The following is an 18,783-nucleotide window of genomic DNA, read 5'->3' as shown; positions in this document are numbered from 1 at the left end:
CTCTCTCTCTGCCCCTCCCCTGCTCATGCTCTGTCTCTCTCTCAAAAATAAATAAACATTAAAAAAAATTCAAATATAAAATTACCAAAGTTTAACTGAAATGTATTGTATCATTTAACAAATATTTATGAAATGTTCATAACATGCGACGCAGACGGAAAACTCTTTTAGACCTACTCTTGAAAATGACAACGAAGAGAGGGGCGCCTGGGTGGCTCAGTCGGTTGAGCGCCGGACTTCAGCTCAGGTCATGATCTCACAGCTCATGGGTTCGAGCCCCACGTCGGGCTCTGTGCTGACAGCTCGGAGCCTGGTGCCTGCTTCGGATTCTGTGTCTCCCTCTCTCTCTGCTCCTCCCCTGCCCGTTCTCTCTCTCTCCCTCTCAAAAATAACTAAACATTGAAAAAAAATTTTAAAGAGTTTGTGGAAATTTGTAGAAGGTGTCATATTTCCCCGCCAACATGGTCTCCTATTGTCCCACTTATGAATTTTTAATGGCCCCCGGTTATCCCCAGTGTAAATCTCAGAGCTCTTGACGTCAGTGACCTCCCCTCTCTTACCCGTCCAGCCTTATTTCATGACACCACCTCCTCCCTTCCACACTCTCCCTCACGTCCAGGACTTTCTACACCCTGTAGTTACTCCTTCCGTCACTAGCACTTAATGTCGTGTACGTTGTGCTGAAATACTAACCCTTGTTTTTCACGTCTGTACGAGCACTTGCAGTCAGGTCTGTTCTGGGTAAAACCGGGAGGAGGGAGAGCTCGCGGCACCCCAGCGCGCACAGCCAGCCCGCCTCCGCCGAGGGTCTGCCCCCCAGCCCCCCGGAGCTCTCTCCTCCCCGCTCCAGGAACCAGATGAGGGAAGACCCCAAACCGGTCCCTGCGAAACGGAAGCAGCTAACAGCTTCCATTTCATTTGCCGCTCCGATAGCATTTGCATACTATCATGAATCAAAGCCTTAAAATCGAATTATAATGTTATCGGGCCAGACTTGCCGTCAGCAGCAGCAGAAAATTGTGTTTGGGGGGAAGGCAGGGGACGACCTTTCGAATGCCTGCACTACCAACTGTCTCCTGCCCTCCCGGAAGCCTGCCCTTGGCTGCACTCTGCTCGCCGGGCAAGCATTTACCGCACAGACGAGGAAGCCGCGTTTTTCACTCAACCGGCTATTATCGCACCTGCCAAGACAGGACTGCGCAGCTATCCGTCAACACACAGCGCGCATAAATTTCCACAATAAGCCAGAGATGATTAAATAAGTTTTGTAGAACAGCATTTGAAATTTCGCTTTTATCTACATTTTTCATGATAGTCGGCAGAGAACTGATTGCCCCCATCCAAGAAGAGAATAATTCGGCATCTTAAAGAAGTTCAGAGGCGCACATTAGCACAAGAAACACATCGAGCTCCGGCGAGCTGGGCCCACGCGGCTTCGAGGCCGCTTCAAGCACTCTGTCTTTCAGCTCCGCCAAATGCTAGTTTTTCAAAGCATCCAGATGTCTATCCCGAAGGCAATTATTTCCTTAAAGTTCATGAGGAGTTGGAGACAAACAGAAAATACATCTTAACATTGGTCTGTTTATCCCGCGGCCATAGACATTAAACAGTAAATTCATGATGACTCTAGACGTTGTGAGGAAAAGGGGGCCCAGGTATAAATTCAGCCACTGACACTAGGACACCCACGTTAGCCGAGACAGTCCGTACAAGTTTGCAAGTTCTCTCAAGAAACACCGCCAATGCCTCCGTGATGGGCACGTTCGCTGTGTCCACTTGCCTGGGCTGTGGTGCCCAGCTGTCCGGTCACATACTAACCTAGATGTTGCCATGCAGATATATCGTAGACATGATTAGTACCTTCAATCGGGTGACAGTAAAAAGATGATCCTTGAGAATATGGATGGGACTCATCCAATCAGTCGAAAGCCTTGGGAGCAAACACGGAGGTTTATTGAAGAAGGAATTCTGCCCCAGACTGCAGTATCGGCTTCTGCCTGAGTCCCCAGCCTGCCTGCAGATGACGACCTCACCGTCTCCGGGGTCTGTGATCCACTCCCCGGGCATCAACCTCGTCGTGGGTGGCGGCTGGATCGACCCATACGTAGACATCCACGGCCCATATTGGTTCTGTCTCTCTGGAGAGCCCCGGAGGGAAGCCACCTTCCCCTACCAGAATAGTAATTCGTTGATGACCCACATGCGACAGTTTTTGCAAGCGTAGAAGCCCTGTGAATACATTTAGATATACTGTCTTAAAGAACAGGTTCTTCATGGCATTAGATCAGTTTTCTCAAGCCATACCTGGTGCCCTGAACACATCGGCAGAGTGACTCAAGAGGCCAGAAGAGGCAGGAAACCTTCCAAAGGGCTTTATCATGTCCAGGATTCACTTTAAGATCTGATTCCCTGTGACTGGATCGGTCAGAACCACGCAACTGGAACTTACATGTGCACACACGGAACCACGACACCAGGCTAATCTTGAGATGCTTCCCTGCTGCTCCCAAGGTCTAACGAGAGCACGCACCTACTACTTAGTCAGCTTTAACTGAGCTTTTCTGCCAACTTGATTATTACATATTTGTCTCATTTCACTGCAGTGAAATTCACATGCATGCATGAAAGATCCTCATTAACTCCTGGGAAGAGACCTGCCTGACTGTTTCTCTGTAAGGGTTCATTTAGGAACCCTCTAAATGAAAAGTGGAAATCACGGGCTATCTCCAAGGGGATCAACTGTGGTGTCCCGGAAGAAATTGTCACATTAACATAAACTGACACCTGTGACCCGTGGCTTCTCCTCAGCCGTATCTCCTCACGGCTCCCCACCTGCACCACGCCGTGCAGTGTGGCAACGTGACATGTTACAAGATGCTGTGAGTTCTGGGTCTCAGTCCGTGGTATCCGTGATTTTATAAAGGCAAGTTTGAATTACACATGGAATTATAAGTAATTCACTGAAAATGAATGAGGGGACCTTTCTTTCAAAAGATTCTTAGGGCTTTTGGAGCGCCTGGGTGGCTCAGTTGCTTAAGCATCCAACTCTTGATTTCGGCTCAGGTCATGATCTTGTGGTGCGTGAGTTCGAGCCTCGAGTCGGGCTCTGCACTGGGTGTGGAGACTGCTTGGGGTTCTCTCCCTCCTTCTCTGCCCCTCCCCTGCTCACGTGTGCACTCTCTCTCTCAAATAAATAAACTTAAAAGGATCTTCTGGTTTTTTTAAGTTCTCTGGAACTCTGGAATTTGGGTGGCTTTTCTCAAAGCAGGGGTCAGGTTTTACTAAGAGTATAAACATAAGCCTGTGCCGTGAAGTCACCGGTATCTAATTCGGATTAATTGATCGTTCCAGCCATATCCATCCCATAATGACGGCCCAAAGCGTCAGGAGTGCATTTACCCATGGTAGCGTGTGTTTCGTCCGAGATGTTGAGTGGATTAGGTACTACGACCAGTGGAGACTTTTTATTATTATGTAACAGGAATGCCACGGTTCCACTGGTTCTCGGAATTTTCCACGGTGCGTCCATACACATTTTCTCACTTAATACTCACAACCTCCTATAGCTTTACCTTTCAGATGAGCAAATTGTGCCTTAAAGAAAACGCGTGAGTCATCGGCAGGATATGATAACCCGGGGGAGTCAAAAGTGGGACGTGACCCCCGGGGCCGGTGCCCTCTGCGTCCTACCGTGCCGTGTTCTCTGGCCCCGACGCCTTCCCCAGCTCCTCCCCAGACCCTTAGCTGCTTCAAACCCACTTGAGGACTCCCGCGTAAGGACGCCTCACATTCCGAGAGCTCTTCCTTCCCCACGGATGGCCGAGGACCGGTCTGCGCGTAGATAGATGTCTTTATTCCGTTCGTCTTCAAGGTGTCACTCTAGTGACCAGCTGTGCTCTAGTATACTCCAATGATACCTTGACAGCCAGGCAGAACGAAGGAGGGTTGATGTAAGAGGCCAGGGGGCCTTTGTGGCAGACTCACACACAAGGAACTGAGTCCCCAGCAAGACCACCAGCCAGTCCCCACACCCCATGGTGAGCAGTGAGGAGGGGGGTGGTCGGGATCTATTTACTGACACAGAAAAAGTAGCTTATGACATTCTGCTCAGTAGGAAAAGCAGATTACAAAACAATAACACAAAATAGCACAAAATAACGGCACGATTACAGTTTTATAAACAGAGAGAGAACGAAAATGTCTGGAAGTGAAAATGCACGCCATGCCCAAGTAATCACTTCTCAGGAGTGTAATCTAGAGCTTTTTATTTTAAAAACAAAGTGTGTCTGCATTTTCTAACTTTCAACTGCAAGCAGGTAGTGATTGAGTAATCGTGTTACCAGTCACTCCTGGCTCAGCGATCACTGTCACACCAAGGGCCCCCTCCCTCCGGCCTCCAGGGGTCAGGACAGGGACGGGCAGGGGCAACACTGGACCCCCGGGGTCAAGGCAGGGAAGGGCAGGGACAGCACTGGGCCCCACACCTAAGCACTGACAGGCGTGAGCACTTGTAACGCCTCTCCTGGTCTGCAAGATAAACATCTTCGAACCCCAGGACCTCGAGTGAACTTTCCGCTCAGCTGAGACACCACATGTCACCACATGTCACTGAGCGGCCCACAGTGGCATTGCCACCGCCCAAGGTCCGGCCTCCCATTCCCATCCCAAGACACACCCCACTGCTTGTAAGGTGTTATTTGCAGACATCTAAGTATATATAAAGATATGGAGAGAAGGGCAGTGGATGGGGGAGAGAACGGGACCAGAAAATATTTGGAAAGGCAGGATCGAGCCCCCTAAATTCCCCACTAAATGCTAGAAATGTGAGTTCCTTTTCGCCCGTGAGCGGCCTCGTGCGATTGGGGTTTGACGTCGCTCGGCCTCGGAGCAGGTGTGTGTGGGCGCTGGAGAAGCGCCGCGGGGTCTCCCTCGGGCACCGCGGGCAGCTAGTCCTGACGCCCCGAGGTGCGCGGGGGACGCACGCTCGCTCAGGGAGGGGTTTGCGCAGCGCGAGGCTGCAAGGGGAGCAGGTGCCCAGGCCCCGAAGACGGCGGATGCCGCCCTCGCACTTCACCCTGCAATGTCGCGTCATCAGCGCTGCATCGACGGGCAGACAGCAGGCGACGGTCCGAGAAGCACGTTTGACCGGCTTAAGGGCGTAAGCGACTTAAACACCTCCCCCCCGCGCCCCCACGCTCCCGGCTACGGCAAGCGTTTCTCCTGACTCGTGTCTTACTTTATCAGAACTGTCCTCTCAACGGCCTCCACTCAGGTCTCCTCTGCGGCCTGGCTGTGGTTACCCCAGGCGCTTTGGACAAACCGTTTCTATTTTCCGTTACAGGTGGGAAATGCACCGACGCGGGCAGACGCTTCCTTAGTCTGTATGGTCCCGGCCCCAGGCGAGCATCTTACGCCCAGCACCTCACAGGATCCGTGGGACAGTGGACAGATAAGGGCGGGACCACTGCCACCACTTACAAGTGGGGAAACCGAGTCGCGCAGGGGCCAACCAGCTCGCCCGAGATCACACAGCGTGTTGCAGGGCAGAGGCTGGAGCCAGACTTCCGCCTCCTGTGTCCCTGCGGTCCCAGTGACAAAAATCATTGTTACGTGCGTGTCACATGCGAACGTGAGCCGCCACTACGCTTCCTCCGGAGTGACGCCCTCCCTGCTGACCACCGGGGACCACGCAAACTCAGCCGGCCCCACCGACGAAGCCCCGGGCTCTCACTCGGAGACTGAGCCTAAATGCCGCAAAGCCCAGGGAGCATCGGAGCTGCTGCGTCAAGCTGCACCTGAAGGCAGCATTCTTTGTGACCTTCCTGTGGCAGCATGCAGTGGAGCCCTTTTATTGCTCAAGCCATGGTCACGTTGGCTCTCTTCCACTTGCGCCTAATACGTAATTTGGTCCCGGAGTGTGACGTCATTACCAGCAGCTTTACACGGAACGAATATAGAACGGGCTGCACTGGAGACGGGCAGTGACTGGCCGTCCTTGACATTTGAGAGTGAACACACAGCTACACGATGTCGGCTGGCCTTTGGCACCCGGAGGCGCGCGGCCGCAGGACGGCAGGATGTTAGGACAAGTCCCATGGGGCGGGGGGAGCACTGAGCACCTCAGGAAGCAGGTAAGCTTACCCTACAGCTGGCCACCGTCTGTGGACAGAGCGGACCCAAACGCTGGCTTGGTGTTCAGGACACCTGTCTCCCTCTAGCATGCCATCCAGTCTATGGGGCAGCCTGGGGACCAGGAGCCTTGCAGGGGTGTCTCCCCACAGGGCCGAGCCCAGGGACAGCAGGGACTTGGCGAAAAGGGAAGATGGGGACAGACGGTGAGCCTGACCTTCAAGCGGACCCCCGGCTACTGGCTCTCCTCCATCTGCCGTCGCGGGGTGGACAGGACGTGCCCCTCCCACCGCCTCCCACCGGCTCAGGGCAAAGCACTTCGCTGCAGAGCGAAGCAGAGGGACGCCCTGTTCCAGGATCGAGTCCCCGAATGCTGGCTCACACAAAGTGACTGAGAACGAGCCCTGGGTGGTTACTAAGCAACCGACAGGAAACTAATAGGACAGAAGCCTGACTTGTCAAAAACACTGTGTTGCCAGGGAGACTGAAGCTGACGGTGAGGTCTCCTCACCCCTCGGATCCCTCCAGCCAGCGAGTGGCCTCACGCCGCGCTGGCTGGAAGGCACCTCGGCGCCAGGCCCTGGGGTGGCCCTGTGGCCCCGGGCCTGCGGGATATTCTCCCAGGAGCCCTGGCTGTTCTGTCCACCCCAAAGGGCCAGGCTGTGGGGTTTCCTCCCTCCCCTTTTACAACGAGCCCTTGTTTCCCTCTACCATGGTGGGGGGGGGGGGGGCAGCCACGGGTCCCCAGACCCTCAGGAGCTTCCCCCAGGTGAGGTGAGAGGGCTTCACCTCACCTGAAGGCCTGAGCCAAGAGCGGCCGTGAGTCTGCATGAGGTTTGCTTTCTTCTCACGCAGGGCTCGGTGAAGGTGTCTCCTGCCATTCTGGAAAGTGAATGTCTGTGCGGAAGCCCTAAGTGGCGTCCTGCCCTCTCTTAGCTGAGGACGCCACCGCTCAGAGTCCCATGTCCCCTCCGTCAGCAACAGCTCCGAGATACTGCCTCTGGTAGCACTTGCCCTCGGGGCAGCTGGCCCCGTGCCTCGGCTCTGGGGCTGAAGTCCAGACAAATCACGAAATCCCACCTGCGGCCAACAGGCCAAGGGTGGTCCCAAGACTTAAAATGTCCCAACCGACCACAGCCCTCGACTGGCAGGGCAAAGCATGAAGGTAGGGGGCCCTCGGCTGCCCCTTGGGACAGAGAGACAGAGGGACGGAGGGGGAGACACTTACAAGGGAGGGAAGTAGGAGTCAGGGGCTGAGAAGAGAGAAACCAGCTTCTGGTCACGGCTTGGGATCGGCCGGGACACCCACACGCACACCCACACGGGACGATTTTCCTAACCCGCCCGGGGCCCTGGTCCTACGCTGGCCAAGCCACTGGGCAGTTACGTACACGGAGATGTGGGCAAGCTGGCAGGATCGGGATGTGTCCTGGGCCCTGGCTGGTCAGTGAGGTCCTTCCCGGGGTGGACAGGACGCCAGCGTGGGCGGGGGGGTGGCAGGACACGTGGGGTTCTGTCACGCCGCTGGCTCCCGGGGCTAATTAGTGAGGCCACATCTGAGGACACAGGATCTTAGGGACATTTAACGTTTCTTCAAATCTGTCACAGAATAGACCGCTTTTCTTTGTGCAAACCTGGTGGTATCTTCGGCTACCGTAGAGATAAAATCACCGATGATCCCGTATGATCCAGGCTTGTTTGCATTTCTTTTAGTAGCCTGTGAAACATGCCCTCTGCCAAACAGAAGCTAATTCTGTTTTCCTCACCAAAGCGAAACCTCTGGAATTGCTGCCTTTGGTTGCCATAAGAACAGTTATATATAAATGTTCGATCCCAGGGACAGGATACAGATTTGCAGGTTAATTGAACCCTCGTGTGGTTTCTTTCATATCAGCCATTAGGGTCAGACATTTTAAGATGGGACATAATTAAGAGCCCCAAGGTATACCCGTTTCAGTAAAAACTCCCGGGTTGCATTTATCTTGCACTATTCAGCCAGAAGCTTTAAGTACAAAACCACCTGCTGGTCACGGGTGGTGCTGAGCCTGTTATGACACCGACGTGCGAGCAGAAACGTTTCCCGAAGGCGAATGGGGTTCGTTAAAGTGTCAGACGACCCAGAGCCCCGTCTCACTTGCACTGTGAAGAAATGAAGTCCCAGAAGAGCTAAATGCTTGCTCCAAGGGCTCAGGAGAGACCGGCTGGCAGGCTCGGGCACTCGCCTACCAAGGCCCCGGAGCTGGCAGAAGGACCCTCCCCGACCCGGACCCGCTGCATCACCGCTCTGTTCTCTTTGTTAAGAAGGGCTCCCAAGTGTTACGAGCTCTGGGCCCCGCGACACTTGTCCCCATGAGTGTACAAGAGGGTTGAGGAGGGTCCTTTACCATCCTTGAGGAGCACTTTCAGACAGGAATGTAGGCATCCAGGGGCCCTGCTCTCTATAAAGGTTCCATCAGCGTGCAAATCGGCTGCACTCTTTCACATCCTAAACAATAAGCATCTCCTGACTCCCCCATCCCCCCTCGCACCCGTGTCTTCACCCCGTTAGCAAACTCCCGGAAAGGAGGGTGTGCGGGCACGGCCTCAGATTGCCCCCCACACTCAGATCGTCACTCCGGTCCTGGCGACGGTGACCCAAGACCTCCATGCCGCTAGACCCGAGGGCCCCCGCCGCACGTGGCCACCTTCCCGAGAATCATTGGCTGGCTCCTCCCCCCACCGGCCCCGTCTGTCGTGGCAGGCTCCATTAAACACACCCAGTGAGCCTCCGTTCAGACCCGAACAGGCGCATCAGAAAGAGAGAGGCTGACCTCTCCCTGGTCACTCAGTCCTCCAGCCGCTCAGACTCTGTGCTGTGGCCCCAGGCCCAAACTCCCATCTCTGTTCCTAACCACCCCCTCCTCTTCTCTCTCCTCCAGCCACAGTGGGCTCCTACAAGTCCTTGAGCACGCAGACATGCCCACCCCAGGACCTTTGCACTCGCCACCCGCATTTCCTGGAATGTGCTCCTCCACCCACACCCCCGAGACAACCACAGGGCTTGCTCCCATCACATTGCGAGCCCCCTTCCCTGTCTTGTTTTTCTCCTGGGCACTTCTTTATAAGGATCAGGCCCTCATTCTACCCGTGATCTTCCTCTTGGTGAGCCCCCACTGCTAGGTCAAACCCCTGGGACAACTGCAAGGACAACGAGGACACCAAGGAGATGCTGCCCACCCACTGGTGCCCTCGCATTCCGGAGGAAGTCCTTGGCGCTGGGCGCGTGGGGCAGGACCGTGTGAGAAGGAGGCTTCGCCCCACCACTGTTTGTAAGCACCCATCCTGCCACGCTCTGGGCGCAGGGCCCCTAACGGGGTGTGTTATCTGAACAGCCAGCCCGCCCTTACAGAGCCCTTATCTCTCCCTCTCCCCCTCGGCTGGTGTCCGTTCCCACGAGAACCCACCCCGCCCGCCGGGCAGAGGCCTGCCTGTCGGTGAGACCCCTCCCTCCCTCTGCCTCAGTGCCCCTCCCCACCCTGCCTGTCCCAGTGGGCACCGTCTTCAGTCGCCCCCAGCAGCGGGCCCCGTGGGCCTGAACTGCAACGGCGATGACAGGCGGGTGTCTGCTTCAGCTGCGCCCTCGGGAGCCCAGGGCCCTTTGGGACGCGGGAAGCAGGTCCCGTCCCAGAGCTGCCTGGAGGACGCAGGGCGGAGCCTGGAAAGCCCTTCGTGCTGGAACCAGCAGAGGCCCGAGCACGATTTCTAAGGTCGGCACCGCACACCCTAGGTCCTCCCAGCTCGCGGGGGGGTGCCCGCCTGCCTCCTTCCCCATCTGGCTGTGCGCCCCGAGGGGGAAACGGCCACCGGGTTTTCCCGGTGCCCGTGCGAACACGACCATGCGGCCCCGCAGTGGGGCCCTGAACCCGCACGCGCGCTGGGCGAGCCCGGGGTGGGGGGATGGGCACGGGGGCCCAGGGCACACAGGTGCTTGGAGCCGCTGTGGAGGCCACGGGGACACCTGCAAGTCGGGAGAGGAGTGTGGGGTGACGTGCGGGGGGTGGGGGTCGTGGTCGCGGTCTCGAACCCTCAAGTGTTCCCTCCTCGTTCACGCGTCTTGTGCCGCGTTGTGCTTAACTGCACTTTCTGCAGCGCGCGCCCCTCGTCTACCGGTGTTTGTGACCCGAGCCGAATCCACCCACCTCCTAACCGGGACGTGTGAGGAAGCAGTCCACCCCTCCAGCCTTTGCAGCTACATTTTCTGCTTTGCGAAGGTCACCCGCAGACTGTCACTGACGAACCGGGGTGAACGTGAGGTTCTGGCCTCGTCCAAGCAAAGATACAATCGCCAAGGTGCAGTTTGCTGGTGCGGAAGAGAAAGAAAACTCAAAATGCACGCCGTCTTGGCCACTGGAAATTATTTGGGTTAATTTGCCTACTTCTCTGGCTGGGGTCATCCGAAGTTCAGTTCCACTCAATGCAAATTACGGAGTGTGTGTCTGCAGCAGGATGGAGTCCTGGGGGTCCCTGCCCTCCTTGCCCGACGTGTACGCGGGTCGGCGGGAATTGTAACAGGATCTTCTCAGAAATACCAAAGAGAGGGCGAGGCTTGGGTCATCTTTCCTTACTTGTCGAAAGACCTCTTTCAGTTTTATTCAGCAAAATGGATGTCTGTGTTTTGTTAAGGGTGCGTGGCCACCCTTACACAAAGTGTGACTCTCCCGAAGTCTCCCGACTTTCCAGACGCAGGAAAGCCCTACGACTGGACCTTCCAAACGCCACCTGTCGCTTCACCGAATAGGGTTTGTTACTCCCTCACACACATCTTCTTTCAAGTACCCATGGATATGAATTTGGGGGCACTATATCTCCCAAAAATATGCGCGGCGGAATTTTATAAATACTTTAAAAAGCATTTTAACCGCCAAGCCGGACATTTGCAAAGACCCCCTGCTGGCGTTTGTAAAGTTTCTATAAATCCCTGAAAACCATCAGAAGCAGCTGGAAATGGAAGAAGGATGCCGTTTCAGTGTGGCCTAAGGGACTCCCCCCACCCACCCAGCCTTCAGGAAAGTCTGCAGGGCAGGACCCCAGGGAGGAGGGGGAGGAGGAGCTGTTTGTGATGCGGAAACAGACATCCAAATGGGAGCCAGGTTCTGGGCTCTTCTGGTCTGAACTTTAAGAAGCTTGGGGTGGGGGTGGGGGGGGGGCTGGGAGTGGGTGAGTCAGGGACCTGGGAGCTGCCTGGGTCTGACTCAGGGCCCTGTGTGCCCTCAGTATTAGCCGGGCTCCCTCACTCTTGCCCTGTTTCCCCGTTTCTGACCCGGAGCCCGAGGGCATGAGGCACGAAAATTTTAAGTGTGGCACAGGGGCGTGTGGTTTCCACTCCTCCTCCTGACCCCGCACCTCACACTCGGGAATCTGTCTTTCCCGAAAAGGGGATCAGGTTGAACATTTATATTACTGCAGACAGATTTCTCCTAGAATCACCAGCACCTGAACTTGGTTGCGAGACCCCTGGGGTCCCTGAGGGCGGCTGGTTGGGGCAGACAGCCGTGAACCCACACCCGGCTGGCCCAGGGGACACAGGCTCGCTACATACTTCCCCCTGCTCCTAACAAATACTGCCGCTCCCTGTGGGCTCCGGGGCAGTGACAGATTCAATTCCCTGACCCGAGTCCAAGTCAGGAGGGACACCAGCGTGTCAGCTCTCCCTCCCACCTCCGACCTCCCCACCGCCAGGAGGCGGCCAGGAGCCGTGGGGGAGAGCCCACCTGCCCATCAAGTCCGTGTGTCCAGGTGACTAATGTGCGAACAGCAGGCTCCCTTCAGGACCAAAAGTGTGACACCGACCAGGGGCCCGCCGCTTGGGTGACCCAGGGTTCTTCGCCCCTCCCACTTGGCCGTTTTCTGGTCTGTTTTGTGTGTGTTCTCTCCTGCCTCCTCTGGGGACACGCAGAGCCCCCACGGAGCCCCTGTTTGTGGTGCCGGGATCCACGCAAAGCTAATGACCTGGGGCTCCCAAAGGCCAGCCCGGAGAACCGAAGGGGAGTCGGTGGGTGGATTCGGGCCGGCAGCTGCGCTTTGGACCTAAGTGGCCAGGCTGAGAAACGGGGGCTGGGAAAGGTTCCCAGAGAAGCGGTTCGGAGGCGGCCCAAGCCGGCCTCGCCCCGCCGGCACCGATTCTGCGCCCCGGTCCCCGCGCGTCCGCGGCCCTCCGCGTGGCCAGGCGGTCCCCGAGCGGTCCCCGAGGCGGTCCGGGCGGCGGGGCGGGGGCGGGGCGGCAGGTGGGCGGGCTCCGCGGGCGGCCGTGTTTACCTGGCTCGCAGGAAGCCGGGGCGGCGGGGGCGGGGGGCGGGGTGCGCTCCGGGCCGCGAGCAGCCGCCGTCAGTCACCGCCGCGCGCCAGCGAGGACGAGCCTGCGGCCCTGGCGGCCCGCGTCTCCCTCCCCGGAAGGCGGCGCCGGCAGCTCCGGGACCCGGCCGCCCCCGAGGGGGACCCGGGCAGCGGAGAGACGGCGTGGGAGCCCGCGGCGCCCCTTGGCCTCGGAGCGGCGAGCGCGCGGTGGGTGATCGCGGCGGGTGCGGGCCGCGGGGACCTGGGGTGGGGGGTGACGCGGGGCGCGGGGCTCTCCGGGGCAGCGGCGCAGGTGGCGCGCAGGAGGCCGCCCGAGGTCTCCCTGCGAGCTGGTGGGCGCGGGTGTGGACGCCGGTCTACAGCGGCGGGCGCGGGAACCCGACGGGTGGCCGGGTATGGTCTCTGGCGGGGTCCGGCGGCCCCGTCGCGGGAAGAGCGGGCGGCCTGGGGTTGGCGGTGGGGGTGGGGTTCGGGGGTGGGAGGTGACCGAGGTCAAAGGAGGCGGCTCTGGGCGGCGTGGAGACGGGTGCCGGAGGCGGCGAGCTGAAGAGTAGGCTTGGGGGGGGGGGGGGGTCCCTACCCGGTTAAAGTGCCTGCAGATTCCCCGCGTGGAGCCCCGCGGACGCCCCCGCCCCGCCCCAGACGGACCAAGTTTCCCTTTGATCGCGGGGGGCGGGGACCGGAGACGCCTGGCTTCCGCTTTCTCGGGGCCTGTCCCAGCTCCGTCGCGCGCCGCCCGCGGCCACCGGGGTCCACCTGCGCCCACCTGCGCTCCTGGCGCCTGGGAGCGGGCGGCGCGCGCGCCCCTCCTGGGCCCGACGCGGGGGAGGGGGGGCGGTGACCCCCAGGGTGTGTGTGTGGTGCTCTCGGGGCGCTGGCGCCCAGGTGGCCCGGGTCTTGTGGGATGCTGGTGGCAGCGCCTGGTTTCTTTTAGGATCTGCTTTCTCCCCTCTTATCGGAAGGCGGAGTGGAGTTTGCAGAACGTGTACGTTTTTTTGTGGGGGGATCTCAGTAAGGCTCTGGCAGGAAATGGGCGCGTTCTGGTTCCTGTTCTGTTTTCCAGTTGCGACAACCTGAGAGGCAGCGACATGTGTTGCGTCCCTCTCTGCTTGAGGTAGCCGGGATGTGTGCTGAGGGGTGTCAGCGTGGTTCCGGGGGGCCGCTCATCCGGCCAGGGACGCCCACGCTGCTAGAAGGAGGTTTCCAGAGGAAGTGGAGTGTGGGATGCATCCTATGTAACCCCCGTGGTTATTTGAGATTTTCACCGGCCAAGGTCAGGGAGACATTTTACAGACCACGGCCTCCAAGTCGGGGACCACCCTGAGAGACATCACTGCCTGGTGTAGAGCCGGGGAGCCTGGGACCCAGCGGCTCTTGAAGGGTAAGCCGGGGGGCCCGCACGAGGCGGGCAGCCCAGACAAGGAAGAATGCCCATCAGTAGTTTTTTGTGGGTTTTTTTTTTTTTAATGGAATGAACAAAAACCTGAAGGGAAGGAAACCGGTTAAAAGTTACTGCACCACATCGCTTAACAGTAACTCTCAGGGTTGTAACTGTTCTGAAATGACTACTTTTATTACCCTGGGGTCACACAAAAGTATTTGGTTCAAATCCACGGTGAAAATCTTTACCTAAAGTATCACACTCTGCCCCCAGATAAGAAAGTTTGGGAAAAGTCACTTGCTTTGTGATTTGCCTCTGAATCCCCTGTGGTGGTTCTGAACGCTGGGTCTTTCTTGCTGCTCGGTGGCTGATGGCAGTGACTTTGTGCTGAAAACTAGACCGCAGCCTTCCCTGGGATGTTCTGTTGCCACCTGAACTTCCAAATGTCAGTTGAATCATGTGGTCGCCGACAGTCAAGTAAGACGTTGCCACCCCAGGTTTCCACAGCCCGTCCTTTCTAGCCACCGCCAACGTGCACCCTCCCCCCTCCCCCTCCCCGAGCCCTTGGCACCACAAGTCCTGTTCCCCATTTTCTACAATTTCATCATTTCGAGAATGCTGTAGAAATGGAGTCTTACAACATGCAGCCTTTCTTTTTGACTGGCTTTTTTTTTTCCACTAAGTGCAATTCTCTTCAGATCTGTCCAAGTTGGTTATATATCTGGCGGTCTTTCTGGTTTATTGCTGAGCAGTATTTCATGGTACGGATGGACCACTCTGGATTCTTTGGTTTTCAACCATTCACTCTTTGAAAGGCATGCTGATCATTTCCAGTTTGGGGTTATTGAGAATAAAATCGCTGTGGCCATCCACGGACAGGTTTCCTGTGAACGTAGTTCTCGTGTCTTTGGGATACATGCCTGAGAGGTCAATTGCTAAGTCATAGGGTAAGCACGTGTTTAATTGTATGAAAACAAACACAAAGACAGCTACACTCTTTTCTGGAATAGCTGTACCGTTTGCGTCCCACCAGCAAGGGAGGAGTGACCCAGGATGCGCACAACCTTGTGGGCATTCAGCACCCTCGCTGCTTTTCAGTTTAGCTGTGAGAACAGCTAAGGTGTCTCACGTGACGTCGTGATGTTAATTTGCACTTCCCTCCCCGGTAACGATGTTGCAGATTTTCATGAGTGTAACTGCCATCTGTGTATCCCGTCGGTGAACAGCCTGCTCGTGTCTGACTGGCTGTTTGGCCTTGATTGTCCTTAATGTGTTCTAGACGCGGGTCCCGGTGGTTTGCAGTGATTTCCTTTTATGAGTTGTGATGGTGGGGGTGGGTAAGTAAGAATTTTCTGTGAGCCTGACATCCTAGAGGCTTTTCCCCCGTTGTTTTTTCTACGTATTGCAGATTTGCACGTTCCGCTGAAGGCCGATTTAATTTCTCCCGAAGCGTGAGGTGCAGGTTGAGGGCTTTTGGCTTTGTTCGGTTGGTTCTGGCCTGAGTGTCTGGTTGTTCCCAGGCTGCTGTCGAAGGGAGGGTCACCCCTCCCCCAAGGTGCTTTCCTCCTTCGTCAGATTTGTGCGCGTCTGTTTCTGGGTTGTGGGTGTCTGTTCCGTCCGCCAGGGTACACAGTCTGGATTACCGTCCCGGGGGAGTAAACCTTAACGTCAGGCAGACTGGGTCCTCTCTGCTTTTCTTTATTAAAAGCATGGTGGCCGGGGCGCCTGGGTGGCTCAGTCACTTAAGCGTCTGACTTCGACTCAGGTCATGATCTCACTGTTCCTGGGTTTGAGTCCCATGTCGGGCTCTGTGCAGACAGCCCGGAGCCGGCTGTGGAGCCTCTGTCCCCCTCTCTCTCTGCCCTTCCCCAACTCGTACGTGAACTCTCTCTTTCTCTCCCTCTCAGAAATAAATAAGCATCAAAATTTTTTTAATTAAAAAATAGAAATCGCGGTGGTTCCTGAGGGCCCTGTGCCTTCCCTCGCAAGTGTCACAACAGGCTTGCCTTACATCAGAAAACTCTCCGTGGGATCTTGACTTCCTTTCAGCTAATTCACTTTCTTTGAGAGTGAAGGGGTTAACATTTTCCAAAACAAAAGAAAGGAAATGCGGTTTTATTGGTAATAAGCGATGAGCCACGTTGCACGCTTAGTGTTACGGTAGAGATAAGTATAAAAAATATACCAAAAGGCAAGTTTTAACAAAGGGGAAAGAGCATGGGGAGACGGGGCTGAGAGGCAGAGAGCAGGGCAGGGGCCGAGAGAGGCTTTCTCAGTGCCTGAGGGCCTAGTTCTTGGCCACACCCCCCCCCCCACACACACACGCAGAGACACGTACACCCACACACTTCTCCACACACACAACCTGACACGCACACGCCCACCTGCTTGCACCTGGATTCCGTGTGTGCTGGCCGATGCTGGGGACAGTCCCCCAGGGGCACAAAAGAGCTGCCACTCTGTCCCCAAAGGTTATTTTAAATAAGGGTTAGTCCTCTGAACCTCTCGGCCCGGAGTTTCTGTTTATGTGACACCTGTTCTTGGATATAGACATACATCTTCAGGACATCCATAAAACCCTTTCAAAGGCGTAACTAAGCTCCCCCTCCCCCAGTCAGATGTGTTTTCTGGAAGGACACAGACGGGCTAATCGTGGACTCTGCAGGAAGGCTGTGTGTCCATGGGTCCAGGCCCTCCTTGGCACCCAATGGGGAAGCCTGGCAGTGCTCCTTCTCAGTCTCTCAGCCAGCCGTCGAATCCGGCTACCCCCTAGTGGCACCAGCAGGCCCAAGGGCTCAACCCCGCCCCGTGCCAGGCCGGCCACACGAGCGCCTGGGGACCGCTCAGAAACCAGAGGCCTTTGCAGAACAGCTCTTCTTGGGAGGAAAGAAACAGGTAGGAAAACACTCACTTTTTTCACGTGCGGGAGCATGAGAAGCTCTCTCTTGATGGGGGTAAGACACAGCACAGCAAAACCGACCCTGACTTTGAAAAGGGGTCAGCGGCTGGTAGATGATAACCAAGCGGGTGACACCTTTCAGAGTGTGAGGGGGTTTCTCTGAGGCCTGTAGCCACAGCCTTCTTACAGGAAATGAGCTTCTGCTCAGAGCCCCTTGGCTGTTTTTCTTGAGGATGAAGTGCTTCTCTTGGCTACGTGTTGTACAGTTTATTTTTTTTTTAATTATTTTTTAACGTTTATTTATTTTTGAGACAGAGAGAGACAGAGCATGAACAGGGGAGGAGCAGAGAGAGAGGGAGACACAGAATCTGAAACAGGCTGCAGGCTCTGAGCTGTCAGCACAGAGCTCAACACGGGGCTCAAACTCACGGACCGCGAGATCATGACCTGAGCCGAAGTCGGACGCTTAACCGACCGAGCCACCCAGGCGCCCCTTGTACAGTTTAAAACACAAGGATAGTCACAAGAGCCGTTCAGTATTTCATTAAATGCAGCGGTTTTCAGCAGCACGCGGATTGTGATTTATGCCATAACGAAGGTTTGGGGTTGGTTTATGTATCTCCCCTGTTTTAAAACCACCCAGAAAGGGGCGCCTGGGTGGCTCAGTGGGTTAAGGGTCCCACTTCAGCTCAGGTCATGATCTCGCGGCTCGTGGGTTCGAGCCCCGCATCGGCTCTGTGCTGACAGCTCGGAGCCTGAAGCCCGCTTCGGATTCTGTGCCTCCCTCTCTCCCTGCCCCTCCCCCACTCTCTCTCTCTCTCTCTCTTTCAAAAATAAACAAACGTTAAAAAAAATTTTTTTTTTAATTTTTAAAATTTAAAAAAAAAAATTTTTTAAAAAGACACCCAGACAACCGCGAGGGCTGCTGATGCTCCTGTACGCAGACGTGACGGGATTGTACTTGCTTGCGGGTTTCCTTGTGATCGGTGGTCAGCATCTGGTGCTGACCACCTGGACGTCTGGTGACCGTGCGCTCTGAGTATTCGGCAGCTGGGCCCTCGCTCATCACGGCGCCACGTCCCCACCCCCCCCACCCCCCCCCCGGCCCAGCGTGGGGCCAGTGCTGCCCACCCGGGGACCCGGCCCAGCGTCTCCACCACCCAGCGGCCTGGGGCCTGGGGAGACCCGGCTCCGCGGGAGCAGTGCGCCTCGCTGCACCCCGTTGCGTGAGATTCGTGTCTCAGAGAATGACTCCTCTTTGCTGCAGCGCAGTTGGGTGACAGTTTGGTTTTTGTCAGAGAGGGTGGCGAGTGTGGCCGTCCCGGTGGTTTTGTTTTGTTTTAAAGTTTCTTTAGAGAGAGAGGAGGAGAGAGAGAAGGAGTGATCTCCTGTGAGCAAGCGGGGGAGGGGCAGAGAGGGGAGCGAGGCGGAGCCCCAAGCAGACTCCCAGCTGTCCGCACAGACCCCGACGTGGGGCTCGATCCCACGAACCGTGAGATCGTGGCCTGAGACGAAATCAAGAGTCGGACCCTTAACCGACTGAGCCCCCTGCCCCCACCCCGGGCGCCCCCGCGGCCCCAGTGTTTTAAGTAAGGGTGGGAAAGGTGGGGCTCCCGAGGGCCTTGTCGCCACTCGCTGGCCTTCCTGCACAAGTGCCGTCCCTGCCTTGTGGGGTCGGGCGCCGTGGGATCTCCCCTGCCCCAGCCACGTCCTGCCCGCCCTCCAGGGAGAAAGTCTGTCCCTGCCGGCGGGAGCCGAGAGCCGGGAGGACGCTTCTCCGGCAAAGACCTCGCAGACACACGAGGCCACCGCCTCCCCAACCAGCAGCCGAAACAGAGAGGAAGGACTCACGCAGGCACAGTTCTTCCTTATCCGGGGTCCCGTGGAAACCTGGAGGCGAAGCTCGCACGGAGCGAACCCCCCGCCCCCGCCTCTGTGTAGATTGCCAGGGGGCGCAGAATCGGCTTGGTGGCCGGCTGGCGGGGAGCCCGCGGGCCCCCTGTCTTCTCACGAGGCTGCTGGGACAGGGCTGGCGCCTCAG

The 18,783-nt window shown here is 56.9% G+C and overlaps 1 protein-coding gene and 1 long non-coding RNA gene across 15 annotated transcripts in view; one reads left to right on the top strand and one right to left on the bottom strand.

The window, feature by feature from the left end:
• LOC122203531 overlaps positions 1-10,811 on the bottom strand; it is a 38,720-nt gene extending 27,909 nt beyond the window's left edge. Inside the window, exon 1 of the long non-coding RNA XR_006195226.1 lies at positions 10,308-10,811. This is a non-coding gene — a long non-coding RNA (uncharacterized LOC122203531). The remainder of the gene's footprint in view (positions 1-10,307) is intronic.
• Positions 9,648-18,783, top strand: part of LOC122203528 (myelin basic protein) — a 118,901-nt gene continuing 109,765 nt past the window's right edge. The window contains exon 1 of one of the 14 annotated variants that reach the window (XM_042910454.1): positions 9,648-9,875. In XM_042910454.1, the coding sequence (XP_042766388.1) occupies positions 9,717-9,875 (159 nt within the window). In that variant the 5' untranslated portion in view covers positions 9,648-9,716. Of the gene's footprint in view, positions 9,876-10,888; positions 10,908-11,885; positions 11,905-12,005; positions 12,161-12,463; positions 12,670-12,836; positions 12,856-13,061; positions 13,844-16,453; positions 16,739-18,783 lie in introns of those variants that run through there. The other 13 variants (XM_042910455.1, XM_042910469.1, XM_042910456.1 and 10 more) reach the window with 13 other exon arrangements.

Source organism: Panthera leo, chromosome D3, assembly GCF_018350215.1.
Source record: "Panthera leo isolate Ple1 chromosome D3, P.leo_Ple1_pat1.1, whole genome shotgun sequence".
Classification (NCBI taxonomy): domain Eukaryota; kingdom Metazoa; phylum Chordata; class Mammalia; order Carnivora; family Felidae; genus Panthera; species Panthera leo.
This window is presented reverse-complemented; position numbering and strand designations above follow the sequence as displayed.